Source organism: Polypterus senegalus, chromosome 7 (assembly GCF_016835505.1).
Source record: "Polypterus senegalus isolate Bchr_013 chromosome 7, ASM1683550v1, whole genome shotgun sequence".
In the NCBI taxonomy this organism is placed as follows: Eukaryota; Metazoa; Chordata; class Cladistia; order Polypteriformes; family Polypteridae; genus Polypterus; species Polypterus senegalus.
In genome coordinates this window covers 44,465,302-44,478,081 of record NC_053160.1, presented here as the reverse complement: position 1 = coordinate 44,478,081, position 12,780 = coordinate 44,465,302, and the positions used below count along the sequence as shown (strand labels likewise).

At 35.8% G+C, this 12,780-nt stretch overlaps 1 protein-coding gene across 2 annotated transcripts in view; it reads left to right on the top strand.

Moving 5' to 3' along the window:
* The window catches only part of fras1 (Fraser extracellular matrix complex subunit 1), a 304,511-nt gene that overhangs the window by 264,862 nt on the left and 26,869 nt on the right, over positions 1–12,780 (top strand). For both annotated transcript variants that reach the window (XM_039758545.1, XM_039758544.1), the window contains 11 exons: positions 343–511; positions 3,839–4,085; positions 5,717–6,061; positions 6,251–6,411; positions 6,701–6,848; positions 7,556–7,761; positions 9,663–9,819; positions 10,045–10,245; positions 10,640–10,827; positions 11,426–11,701; positions 12,361–12,593. In XM_039758545.1, coding sequence (XP_039614479.1) covers positions 343–511; positions 3,839–4,085; positions 5,717–6,061; positions 6,251–6,411; positions 6,701–6,848; positions 7,556–7,761; positions 9,663–9,819; positions 10,045–10,245; positions 10,640–10,827; positions 11,426–11,701; positions 12,361–12,593 — 2,331 coding nt within the window. The remainder of the gene's footprint in view (positions 1–342; positions 512–3,838; positions 4,086–5,716; positions 6,062–6,250; positions 6,412–6,700; positions 6,849–7,555; positions 7,762–9,662; positions 9,820–10,044; positions 10,246–10,639; positions 10,828–11,425; positions 11,702–12,360; positions 12,594–12,780) is intronic.

The window sequence follows — 12,780 nt, the reverse complement described above, 5'->3', positions numbered from 1 at the left end:
GCAGCCTCAGTTATTTACCTCACATTTACATTTTCCTCTGTGTGTGTGTGTGTGTGTGGTTTTGTTAAGGACAAAATATAAGGAAATGCTGCTTTCTGGGTCCTTGGTATACTCTGGTTTGATAATAGTGTTTGGCCATCACAAATGAGTCCGTACTCAACTTGAGGCTCTATGCTTATTAATATATTACATTGAGTTTCATTAAGTTTGTCATTGTTTTCATCTTCTGCAAACTTTTTAACAAGTCTTAATTTACATTATTAATCTCCAAATACCTTTTGCAGTTTTTTTTTAATTTTAAAAGATAATTAAATATTTTTTTGTTTTTTTTTGTGAATATAGTTACAATGTTAGTGAGAAGGCTAGCACTGTCAGTGTGATGGTGAAGAGAACCGGCAATCTGAACCAGTACGCAATTGTCTTGTGTCGTACAGAGCAGGGAACAGCCACCTCTACCTCCAGCATTGGCTCCAAACCAGGACAACATGATTATGTGGAATATGCTGGTCAGGTAAGTGATATGGCCTCAAACTTTTATTTTGTGAACTAGCAAAATACCCGCGCTTCGCAGCGGAGAAGTAGTGTGTTAAAGAAGTTATGAAAAAGAAAAGGAAACATTTTAAAAATAACGTAAGATGATTGTCAATGTAATTGTTTTCTCACTGTTATGAGTGTTGCTGTCATATATATATATATATATATATATATATATATATATATATATATATATATATATATATATATACACACAAACACACACACAGACACGCACACATATAAACATATATACATATACATACAGTGGGTACGGAAAGTATTCAGACCCCCTTCAATTTTTCACTCTTTGTTATATTGCAGCCATTTGCTAAAATCATTTAAATTAATTTTTTTCCTCATTAATGTACACACAGCACCCCATATTGACAGACAAAAAACAGAATTTTTGAAATTGTTGCAGATTTATTAAAAAAGAAAAACTGAAATCTCACATGGTCCTAAGTATTCAGACCCTTTGCTCAGTATTTAGTAGAAGCAGCCTTTTGAGCTAATACAGCCATGAGTCTTCTTGGGAAAGATGCAACAAGTAAACCTTCGGCCCAGTCTGAGGTCCTTAGCACTCTGGAGAAGGTTTTTGTCCAGGATATCCCTGTACTTGGCCGCATTCATCTTTTCCTCGATTGCAACCAGTCGTCCTGTCCCTGCAGCTGAAAAACACCCCCACAGCATGATGCTGCCACCACCATGCTTCACTGTGAGGACCGTATTGGGCAAGTGATGAGCAGTGCCTGGTTGTCTCCACACATACCGCTTAGAATTAAGGCCAAAAAGTTCTATCTTGGTCTCATCAGACCAGAGAATCTTATTTGTCTTATCCCAGCACTTCGCAGCGACAAAGAACTGCTTTTAAATTTTTATTAAGAAGAAAAGAAAACCTTTTTAAACTGAGGGAAAATATACCAATAACTATCTGTTAAGGATCTCTTTGTATACCACGTTGTCAGTTCAGCACTCCAGTTGTAATATGACCAAGCTGTGCACTGAGATTACTTTTGAGAATGCAACGTATAGTTGTCCAGGAGAAAAGCAATGTTACCTCAAATCAATGACAACCTTTTGTAGGGTCTGTCCCTGAGACTTATTAATTGTCATCGCGAAGCAGAGCCTTACTGGAAATTTGAGGCATTTGAATTGAAATGGGAGATCAGAGGGTATAATGGTGATGCCAGGAATACATTCAGAGTGTGGCGCTCTGCTGTTTTTTTGTGTAGCTGCCTTCACACAGCTTCTCCGCTGCTTTATAAACGAATGCCATATAAGGCCGTCGTTTTTCCTTGCTTCATGGTTCTGTACTGTTTTATTGTTTGTTTATTACGATTGTTATAGTTATTGTGTAGCTATTCGAGACTTACTTTACTGTTCAGGTACTCATTTCCTTTATTTAATCCGCGGCTTGTACGTTATTTTTTGTTCGTTTATTATGATTATAGATATTCATTGATTCCCTTCTTTAGCTGACTGCCTGCTCATATAAGGCGCTCCGCTGGTTTTTTGTGAAGCAGCCTTTACACAGCATCTCCGCTGTTTTATAAACGAACGACATATAAGGTCATCCTTTTTCCTTGCTTTACCAAGGAAGCTGCCTTTTTATTTAATCCACGGGTTCTCCGCTGTTTTATTGTTCGTTTATTATGATTGTTATAGTTCTCTTTATATAGCACGTTGTCAGTTCAACACTTTGGTTGTAATATGACGAAGCTGCGCGAGCTCACTCTTGAGAATGCAACGTATAGTTGTCCATGAGAAAAGAAATCTTGCCTGAAATCAATGGCAACCTTTTGTAGGGTCTGTCCCTGAGACTTATTACTTGTCATTGTGCAGCAGAGCCTTACTGGAAATTGGAGGCATCTGAATTGAAATGGGAGATCAAAGGGTATAATGGGGATGCGAGGAATACATTGAGTGTGGAGAAACTCTAGAGACAGCGTGTGTATTAACTTGTGTATTTTTCTGTGAGTATTTGGTGGCAGCGTGACGAAGTTGCTTCCGCAAGACTGCGTTAGCTGTGGAGCTCAGTTCGGAGCATATTCTTTTCCTACCTTGTCAATTGTGTAATGCGTTTTTTGAACAGGTTTGATGCATGGAAGTGATCACTCGTACTGAGTTCAGTCAGTTTACGTGAGCTGCTCTCTTGTGTGATGTTGCGATGTCCATGGCTTTATTTAATGTTGGCTAAGACCCGGCACTTAAAAGTTTCTTGCTACAGCAATTTTAACTCGTTACAAAGTGATCCAAAGTCTCGTTTATACCTTGTGTCTTCTCATTAAACTTGTATCTCGCGAATAAAGTATTCGACGAAGGCATGACAAACGGCAGCGGGAACGTGTCCATAAACTTAATTTAAACTTACGGTTTTCACCGTGCTTTGTTTCCGCAGTAGCTGCACTTATGAATAAGCTTGTATGCGTTTTTCTTCAGCGCTCTTTGGGAGCTCTTCCTTCTTTTCTACATACTGCGTTCACAGTCAGTTTACGTGATTACGTGGGAGGCGTGATGATGTGACACGCAACTCCGCCCCCCACGGCCATTGAGCTGAAGTCCATTACAGTATATGGAGAAAAATAGGTTCCAGTTGTGACCATTACGCGTAGAATTTTGTAAGTAAGGTGTAAGAAATGAGCCTGCCAAATTTCAGCCTTCTACCTACACGGGAAGTTGGAGAATTAGTGATGAGTGAGTGAGTCAGAGATGGCTTTGCCTTTTATTAGTATAGAAGACAGGATTTTCACAGTCACTTCCTATGTTTCCCAGTTTTTTACACTTTACTGTAGCCACAGTCTGTTTTGTTGTAGTAAACATTTAATGTTGCAGTATTACCACTCTGTCTATTGTCTGTTTCATTACTGATTCTTATAAACCAGTATTACACAAAAAGTAGCACACCTAAAGATGGTTGCAAGATTGAAAAAAAAAGGGTTTTTAAAGACCGTGCCTATAAAAAGCATTCATTACCTTGGATGTTTTCACATTGAATTACAGTCATTTCATTTGACTTTGACTTTGATCAAAAGAAAAAGACTGTTAAAGATTAAAGTGAAAACAGATCTCTGAATGTGGTCTAAATTAATTAGTAATATAAAACACAAAATAATGATCAAAGGCAGCAATACCTCAGATATCTCAAACAAGAAAACTCCACTCCATTCCATTCCAGCAATGCTACCACTTTGCCCCACTTCGTGAAAATTATTATACTTCGAATTATGGGTATTGGTATAGATACAGCATAAGTAAAACATAGAAATGTTTATTCTTTAAATCGATTCTTATTTTGATACAGGTGCAGTTTGACGAGAGAGAAGATACAAAAGCTTGTGTAATTGTGATTAATGATGACCACATTTTTGAAAACATGGAAAGTTTTAATGTGGAGCTAAGTATGCCAGCATACGCCTTGCTTGGGAAAACCATTATAGCCAAAGTAAATATCAATGATACAGAGGATGAGCCCACTCTACAGTTTGACAAGAAAATGTATCACGTGAATGAGAGTGATGGCTTTCTGTTTGCACCAGTGGAACGAAAAGGTGGGGTTTTGACTACAATCAGGGCACTTTATAGACACAAATGTTAATATAATAACTATTACTTCTTGTTTTACTGTTTTAAAGTTTGTTTGCCTTTTTATACAAATCATAAGGGTACTCTTACAGAAATGTACTGCTGAAAATGCAAGACAATTTTAGCCTTATGCAGTATTAACATAATGACATTGTCTTCACTATTACAAAGAATGAAACATTAATGCTCTCAACAAAGTATATTTGTGATGTTGCAACCATGCACTTTTTAATTGAAGATGTAATAATATTGACCACCTATTTGAATAGGTGTCAATGCCATGCTCAAATGAATAGTAAAGAGGTTAGTATTTTTGTCTTATAGTATCTGCTTTCTGTCAGGTGTTTACAGCTAAAATCATTTGTCTATCATTCATCCATCCATTATCCAACCCGCTATATCCAAACTATAGGGTCACGGTGGTCTGCTGGTTTTGTCTATCAAAAAGACACAAATGTTTCCAAGTGCAGATCACACAAATGTATAGGAAAACAAAGATCAATAAATAATTTACTAGCAACTATTCTGACCATTCAAAGACATGCATAGAGTCTACTGTATATACCAGAAAAAAGTCAAGTCAACAAAACAGAAAAAGTCTAATAAAGATAAGGAACAAAAACAAAATAAGTGAACTAGCCCCATAGTTATCATAAAAGCAGGTACTTAGGTGTGTCCAGATTTGCTTTGAGTCCAGCTGTTAAGCCCTGCAAGACTTTAAAAGTGCCAAACAGGTTGAATGTGTCAATATGTTTTAATACTGATATCTTGTCTTTCAAGCATAAATATAAAATGTAAATCATATCTGAAACAAAAGACTTAAAAATATACTGCTTGCGTAAGTATTCAAAACCCTTAAAGTTCCCACATGTAGAAGAAATTTTCTTAAAGCTATTAAAACATATCTTAAATAACACTGAAAGAAAATCTGTTATAAAGTGATAGGAAACCTTTTTTTATCATTGAATCTTTGGAGAAGATTTACCTTATTAGCAGGAAACCGATCCAAGATACAACCAAAGCAATACTCAAATAGCTCAGGAATGAAAATGTGAATTCACTGTGTTGCGCTATTGAGAATCTGAACCATACTTTAAAAATGGAAGTCAACAAGAATTGTCCATAAACTTGAATTGACTGGAGCAAAGCTGCCAAGAGAATTGGGCGGAATAACCTTGAATATTCCATTCTCAAAACATCTGAAACTATCATTGTGGCAAAAGGTTACACAAACAAATTTTAATATATCATTTTTGAATATGTGTGCATGCAGCTTATTTAAGTTTTTTCTCTATCTTTTAAAATATCTGCTGATAGCTTACTTTATCATTAAACATCTTGTTGAATATGTATTATTGCAATATACAGTAAATGAAGCACAGTGCCAATGTCAAAAACTTTTAGAAGGGCATTAATGTAAACCATTGTACACCTATTACAGAGAATGTTGCTGATATAAGAGCATACATAATGCTTGTTACAAAAGATGTGACTTTAACAGCAGCATGCCTGGTGATTTCAGTTTATTTTTAATGCAGGTCTTTGTCATGTGTATTAGAATAAATCTTAACTTTGTAAAATTCTTCTGATGACTCAGGTGATTCCAGCAGCACAGTCTCGGCATTGTGCTATACAGTTGCCAAATCAGCCCAGGGCAGCAGCCTTCATGCTCTGGAATCAGGGTCTGATTTCAAATCAAGAGGCATGACCAACGAGAACCGAGTCGTGTTCGGTCCCGGAGTCAGTATGAGTACCTGTGATGTAAAGCTTATTGATGACAGTGAATTTGAAGAGGAAGAGGAGTTTGAAATTGTCCTGACCGAAGTTTCTGAGAATGCACGAATAGGAAATATTGCAACTGCAAGGGTAATGATCGATGGGCCTAATGATGCTTCTACAGTCTTCCTTGAAAACGCCCATTTTGCATTTAGTGAAGATGCAGGTATATAATTGTGTCATATTTGTGTTTTTCTTTATTTCACTGTTTTGTTTCAGATCTACTAATATTTTTGTTTGTTGACACATCACTCCCCTCCAAATGTGGGCTAATTTAAATATTCATTTTATGGTACACTTTTGTAGCACTTTATAAAATAACAGACAGGCTGATACTGGAATTTGTGTGTTTTAGGTGTTGTTGAAATCCGTGTCATTAGACAAGGCACTGATCTGTCTGCTGCTACTTCTGTCTGGTGTGCTACACGTCCTTCAGACCCTCCATCTGCGAGCCCTGGAGTAGATTATATTCCAAGCTCCAAGAAGGTGGAATTCAGGCCTGGAAAAACAGAGGAGGTAAGAGATGGAAACAGTTAGGCCCTTGAATGTTTGTGTGCACTGCTTACACTATACTTGTAGGAAAATTGTCTATAAATACTCAGGACCTAGAACTTTAATGATGCAAACCAATAAATTAATTTCTCATGAATACAAGTGATGATTAAATTGGAATAGAAGAATGTAAAAGTATATAATAAAATGTAGAGTTTATTTGTTAACAAAGAACATAACGAAAGAAAATGTTTCAGGGAGGTTTTCTCTGGAAAGTAATAATTAAAAAAGCTTTATTTTTTTAAACTATCAGGTCTGTAGTTTGACAATCATGGATGACACTCAGAATCCAGCTATTGAAGGGAATGAGACTTTTATAGTATTCCTTAGCTCGGCACACGGAGCTGAATTAGCTAAACCAAACCAGGCTACTGTCACCATTACAGACACGTTCCAGGACGGTATGTTAAAATTCTTCTTAATATAGTTTGATACTCTGCACAATTACTTTTCATTATAGTAATAAGCAAAATCAGCTTTCACTGCATTTTGTATCTGAAAGTATTCACAGTCTTGATGCAAAATTTATGGTAGTGTTATATAATCAGTAGATACATTAAGGTTTATTTTAATGCGTAATTGTAATTTTCCTAACAAACCTGTGTCTGGAAAACTTTGTTTTGTTAGATACACAGATTATTGGATCCATTGTGGTGCTGCTGATTCATTAAAGACACATTTTGCTTATATTACCCAAGAATTCTGCTTAAAACACTAGATAATTTAATGTGTAGTTATTTGGCATAAAATTAGTGCAGTTGTTTTTACAAGAAAAAGTAAATAAAGGTTAAGAAATATGCTGGAAAAGATATGTTCATTTCCAAAATATACTATATCCACAGGATAAGTAATACACTTGTGTATGTGTGTGTAATTTGTATTTCAAACCTAGCATTTTTTTTACAAACTACATATGAAACATTCTGTCTTCAGTCTACATTTCATGGAATACATTTGTTCAATATTTTACTGTTTTAACCTCATTTAAAATGTACAATGTTTAATATAAGACTGTATAGTGCAGTCCTAATATAAAACCATACTGTGTGATTGTAGTTTTCAATGTGATTTTGCTTATTCATATTTTCCTTGTTTCCTGGCTCTGTAGTGCCTAGCATGCAGTTTATTAAAGACAGTTATGCAGTACAAGAGAAGACGGGGGTCTTAAACATTCCTGTAATTCGTACTGGAGACCTAACCTATGAGTCTTCGGTGAGATGTTACACTAGAATGCAGTCTGCTAAAGTAATGGATGACTTTGAAGAAAGAAGCAACTCTGATAACTCTCGAATTATATTCCAAAAAGGAGAAAAGGTGATTTATATTCAATCTTTTGATGCATGTTCATGCATACTACATAGCATAACCTGAAAAAAACACTTTTCTGGACCATGCCTGCTATGATGCAGCAATTAAACTGAGGTAATTAAGAGATCCACATGCTTCATCAATAATACATGTATAGGCTTTTCAGTTCTTAGAATAAATAAAGGTTATAATTTACATCATATTTTCTCACAATGATGTGGTAATTTTACAGTTTACCCTTTCCCTCCTTCAGGAGTCAAGCATACAGTATGGTTACTCATATGATCACATATCTGCCATCCTAGTGCTTCTTCCCTAATTACTGTGTACAGCAAGTTGGAAGGTTTGAAACAGTTCTGCTTACAAAGAAGTTTTGTGACCATCATTCTTATAAACTCCAGTGTTATTTCTGTTAATACTGATTTTTATACCGGTCTGTTGTTTATAAAATAACGAGACATTGGATGCAAGGCAGGTACCAGCCCTACAGGGCCTTAGTTTATTACAGCCTGTTGTTTATATGGCATATTATTAACAGTTTCTAGTGTAATTTAATTTCATAAGCATCAGTATTCAATGGTGGCACAGTGGTAGTACTGCTGCCTGATAACAGAGAGACTGGGGTTCACATACTGGAAGCTCTTTGTGTGGAGTTTGCATCTACTTCCTTTGTCCATGAAGGATTTTCCCAGGTGTTCGGGTTTCCACCCACAATTAATGCTAAATTGGTGTGTGTTCACCCTGCAATGGACTCTCCAGGGATTGTTGCTGCCTGGGGTTGACACCAGCTAAGCAGGTTAGAAGAAAGATGGATGGAACCATCAGTATTAACAAACTAGGAGTGACACTGTCATCACTTGAGTAAAATTCCCAAACAGACCCAAAATATAAAGCCAAGATTCCAATATAAAGACCCTAGCTTAACTAAATACTTGACAATTAGTGCAGAATTCCAGATTCATATGTCTTGTTTTAAGTACTTTTCTAAAAGTACAACTGCATCAACAATGTCTTCTCAGTAAACCTTTCCCAGATGTAAATCTTATATCAGAAACTAAAGATTGTTACGCCCAACAGATGCATTATGATTATGTGTGTCTCCCCTTCTACTTTAAACTCTGTAGGGTTTCAATGGTAGTGATGCCTAAAAGTAAGAAAACTTTTCTTTTGTCACATTTTTAAAAAGGACATTAAAATTTTATTATCATAATGTTCCATTAAATGGCAAAGATTAGAAAATAGATGCCCCCAGAAAGGTAAAAAAATAAGAACATAAATATGGAACAACTTGAAGGTATTTTCCTTAATTTAAGGTTAGAAATCTGTGGTAGGGTTTGGTCAAAGCATTTGAGGTCTGTGGCTACTTGTAACTTTCAGGATGGCATTTGTTATTTGCTTTATTTCATACTCAGACTTTTTTTCCATTATCTTCAAAGAGAGCTGTAGAATTGGAGACAAAAAAGGCTATTGTTTTTGTAATTTTAAGCAATATTTGTTATCTTATTTTACTGCTAATTTACTCTGATATACTGTTTCATTTAAAATGTTTCTGTGCACAAAAATAAGAACTCTCCTACCATCAGGAAACTAGGTGTCTAGTTTTTTTTAATCCATGAATATTCACTTATATATGCATTATTTGAAGTAGATCAGTATAGACGGATCAGATCTCTGTGTTTGTCTCTGATTATAAACGCCAGTAGCCATATTCCAGAGACTCTCAGGGGGCTAATTGGTGACCATAATAAGGGCAAGCACAGATACTAAAATGCCAAGAAAGCCAAAAAGTGTAGTATAAAGCAGCACCTCTGCTCTTGTAATGTAGGGACTACAAGACATTGTTGAGCTGTTTGTGACTTAATCAAAGCATAATTTTGTTTTGCTTGCATATTTTTTGTTCAATTTAGATAAAGAATTGCACAGTTCAGATCAATGATGACTCTGTATTTGAGCCAGAAGAGCAGTTCCAGGTTTACCTAAGCAATCCTCTTGGTAACCATTGGAGTGGAGCTACTGTTGGCAAAAATGAAGCGGCTACCATAACAATCACAAATGATGAGGATGGTAAGAAATGAAACCTTGAAAGAAAAGCCCAATAAAAAATTTAAGGGAAACTGAAAGTTATTTCTTCACTGTAACTTTTATTGTCATGAATTATTATATTTTTGAAAATGTTTGTTTTACCTATATTTTTTGATCATAAAATTCTCTTTTTATTCTTGTGGGAACTTTCACTTCAGATAAAGTAATATTTGACTGTAGTTGTTTATTTTTAATTCTCTGCATTAGCGCCAACAATTGAATTTGAGGAGTCAGTGTATCAAGTGCGTGAACCTCCAGGTCCAGATGGCACTGCTGTACTGAACATCAAAGTAATCAGAAAAGGAGACCAGAACAGGACTTCAAAAGTACGATGCAGCACAAGAGATGGGTCAGCCCAGTCTGGTGTAGACTACAATCCCAAAAGTAGAGTTCTCAAGTTCAGTCCAGGTCAGTTGTTCCAGTTCTTTAACTGTTATAGCCCAAGCAGGCTTTTTCTAGAGTTCTAGTCAGTTTACATCAGTAATGATCTATTTTTTAAATAGTGCACTTCAAATTGAACATCAGCCACACAAAATGTCTAACTTAGTATTATAAACTACAATGAAAAGTACATACATTTTTGAGTATATAATTGTTCAAACAACAGTCAAATTTATAGTAGCTCTTAATAGGTCATGGTAGAAAGTAAATTGAATATTGCAAATTAATAATCATTAAAGCAGTATAACAAAGGAAATCTGATGACAAATCAAAGCATATTAAAATTAAAAAACAACAACTTTCTCCACCAATAGTATTTAAGCTAATTTCTGTATTTTTCTCTTTATTGTGTTTGATTCAGGCATTGATCACATTCTCTTTAAAGTGGAAATTTTGTCTAATGAAGACAGGGAATGGCATGAGTCTTTTTCTTTGGTACTGGGACCTGATGATCCAGTGGAAGCTGTGCTTGGAGAAGTCATTACAGCAACTGTCACTATTTTAGACCAAGAAGCTGCAGGAAGTCTCATCCTTCCAGCTCCTCCTATTGTAGGTGTCTCTTTAAATTAACTTTCATCCAATTGCCTTTGTTATTTCAGAGTAAAGTTGACATTGGGTTATATGGGGAATTTTACCACAATTGTGCCCAATGCTCATAAGACACAGGCAGAAAAGTTTTTTGATATTGTATCTTTAACTTTTAACGTTTGATATTCAAGCATTGCATACCACTTAAGTGGCTGTTTTATATATAATGTGGGTTACTGGTTGGCAGTAAGATGCTGTAGAGAATTGCTTCTTATTACTGAACATCTCTTTTTGTTTGCTTTCCACTTTCAGGGAGGGTAGCATGTGGAGAGGAGTTGAAATTTTTGTCATTTCTAACAATTTATCGAACTTGATAAAAAATGTTTGGTACAACCTTAATTCTGCTTGAAAAATTGTATATTTATTTAAATCACTGACCATCACCAACTAGCCTTCCAGTGATGTGTTAAATTAAAACTGCCATATTGTGTGATCACAAAATGTTAAAAGCTAAAAAAAAAAAAAAAAACCAACCTGGAAACTGTCCATCTTGCCTGTCTATAAAGACTTTGAAATATGTCTTGGTGCAGTTCTTTAATACAGTTTTCCTTTTGTGCAGGTGGTTTCTTTGACAGATTATGACTTTGTCCAAGAGGTTACCAAAGAGAACAGCAAAAAGACACCATCCCCTGGATACCCCCTGGTGTGTGTTACACCATGTGACCCACATTACCCCAAGTACTCCATTATGAAAGAACGCTGTGAGGAAGCTGGGATTAACCAGTCATCCATCCATTTCAGCTGGGAAGTGGCAGCACCAACAGATACAAGTGGAGCAAGATCACCTTTTGAGACAATCACTGACAACACACCCTACACCAGTGTTAACCATATGGTAAGTTTCAACCCCTTTTAATTTAAAGTATGTACATAATAGCTTTTAGAATGATTTACCAAACCTCACTATTACTTAATTCACACCTAGATTTACTTTATAGAATAAATATTCCCTAAAGATGTTGCATCAATCAGTTTGCATGCATCAGTCAGATCTTCATCATACTAATAAAAAGTTGAAGATGGTAATTTTATTTTGCTTGACTTGTAATCAGTATGACAGTAAACCAGATTATTTGAGGGCATGGCAATAGTGGGCATAGAAACTTAACCTTGGTCTGTGTAAGGAGGCATTCTTATACTGTTAAACACATCAAGCTAAGTCAGTCATACAGTAAGTACCATAAAACTATATAGTCAAGCTGGCATTACTAACAGCAGGCAATAAAGTTTTAAATAAACATTCATTTTAACTTGGTTGATCTATACTGCTTTAATTTGTTTACATCTGTCAGAAACCACGAAGTCAGCCTCTTTTCTCAGCTCAGAGATGTTGATTATACTGTAGGTACTGGTGAATATGCTAGTGTTTTTATGGTACACAGTAATATTGTAGAGAGGTTTTTGTTACATTAAACTTCTATATGTCAGGAGGAAAATCGAACCATACTGGTAACTGCATTAAAATGACTTATGCCTAATGAATCACACCTGCAGGTTCTGGAAAGTATTTACTTTAGTCGGCGGTTCCATGTACGATGTGTGGCCAAAGCCATTGACAAGGCAGGACACTTGGGAACACCGCTGAGAAGCAACATTGTGACTATTGGAACAGAAGGCTCAATTTGCCACACTCCAGTGGTATCTGGCACAGGACGGGGTTTCCAAGCACAGTCCTTCATAGCATCACTTAAGTATCTAGATGTAAAGCACAAAGAACATCCAAACAGGTACTCATTCAAGCCAGTTGTTGTAGTAGTCTTCCTCACAAAATAAATTAAAGCACAAATGATTCTGTTGTATGGATTTTCGTAAGTGCTCTAGAACCCAGACATTTTTTATGTCATCTGAAAGTTTTTCATTTTCTCAGTACTGTACATCTGTAGTTTACCCATTGATATATTAATTTCCAGGCAA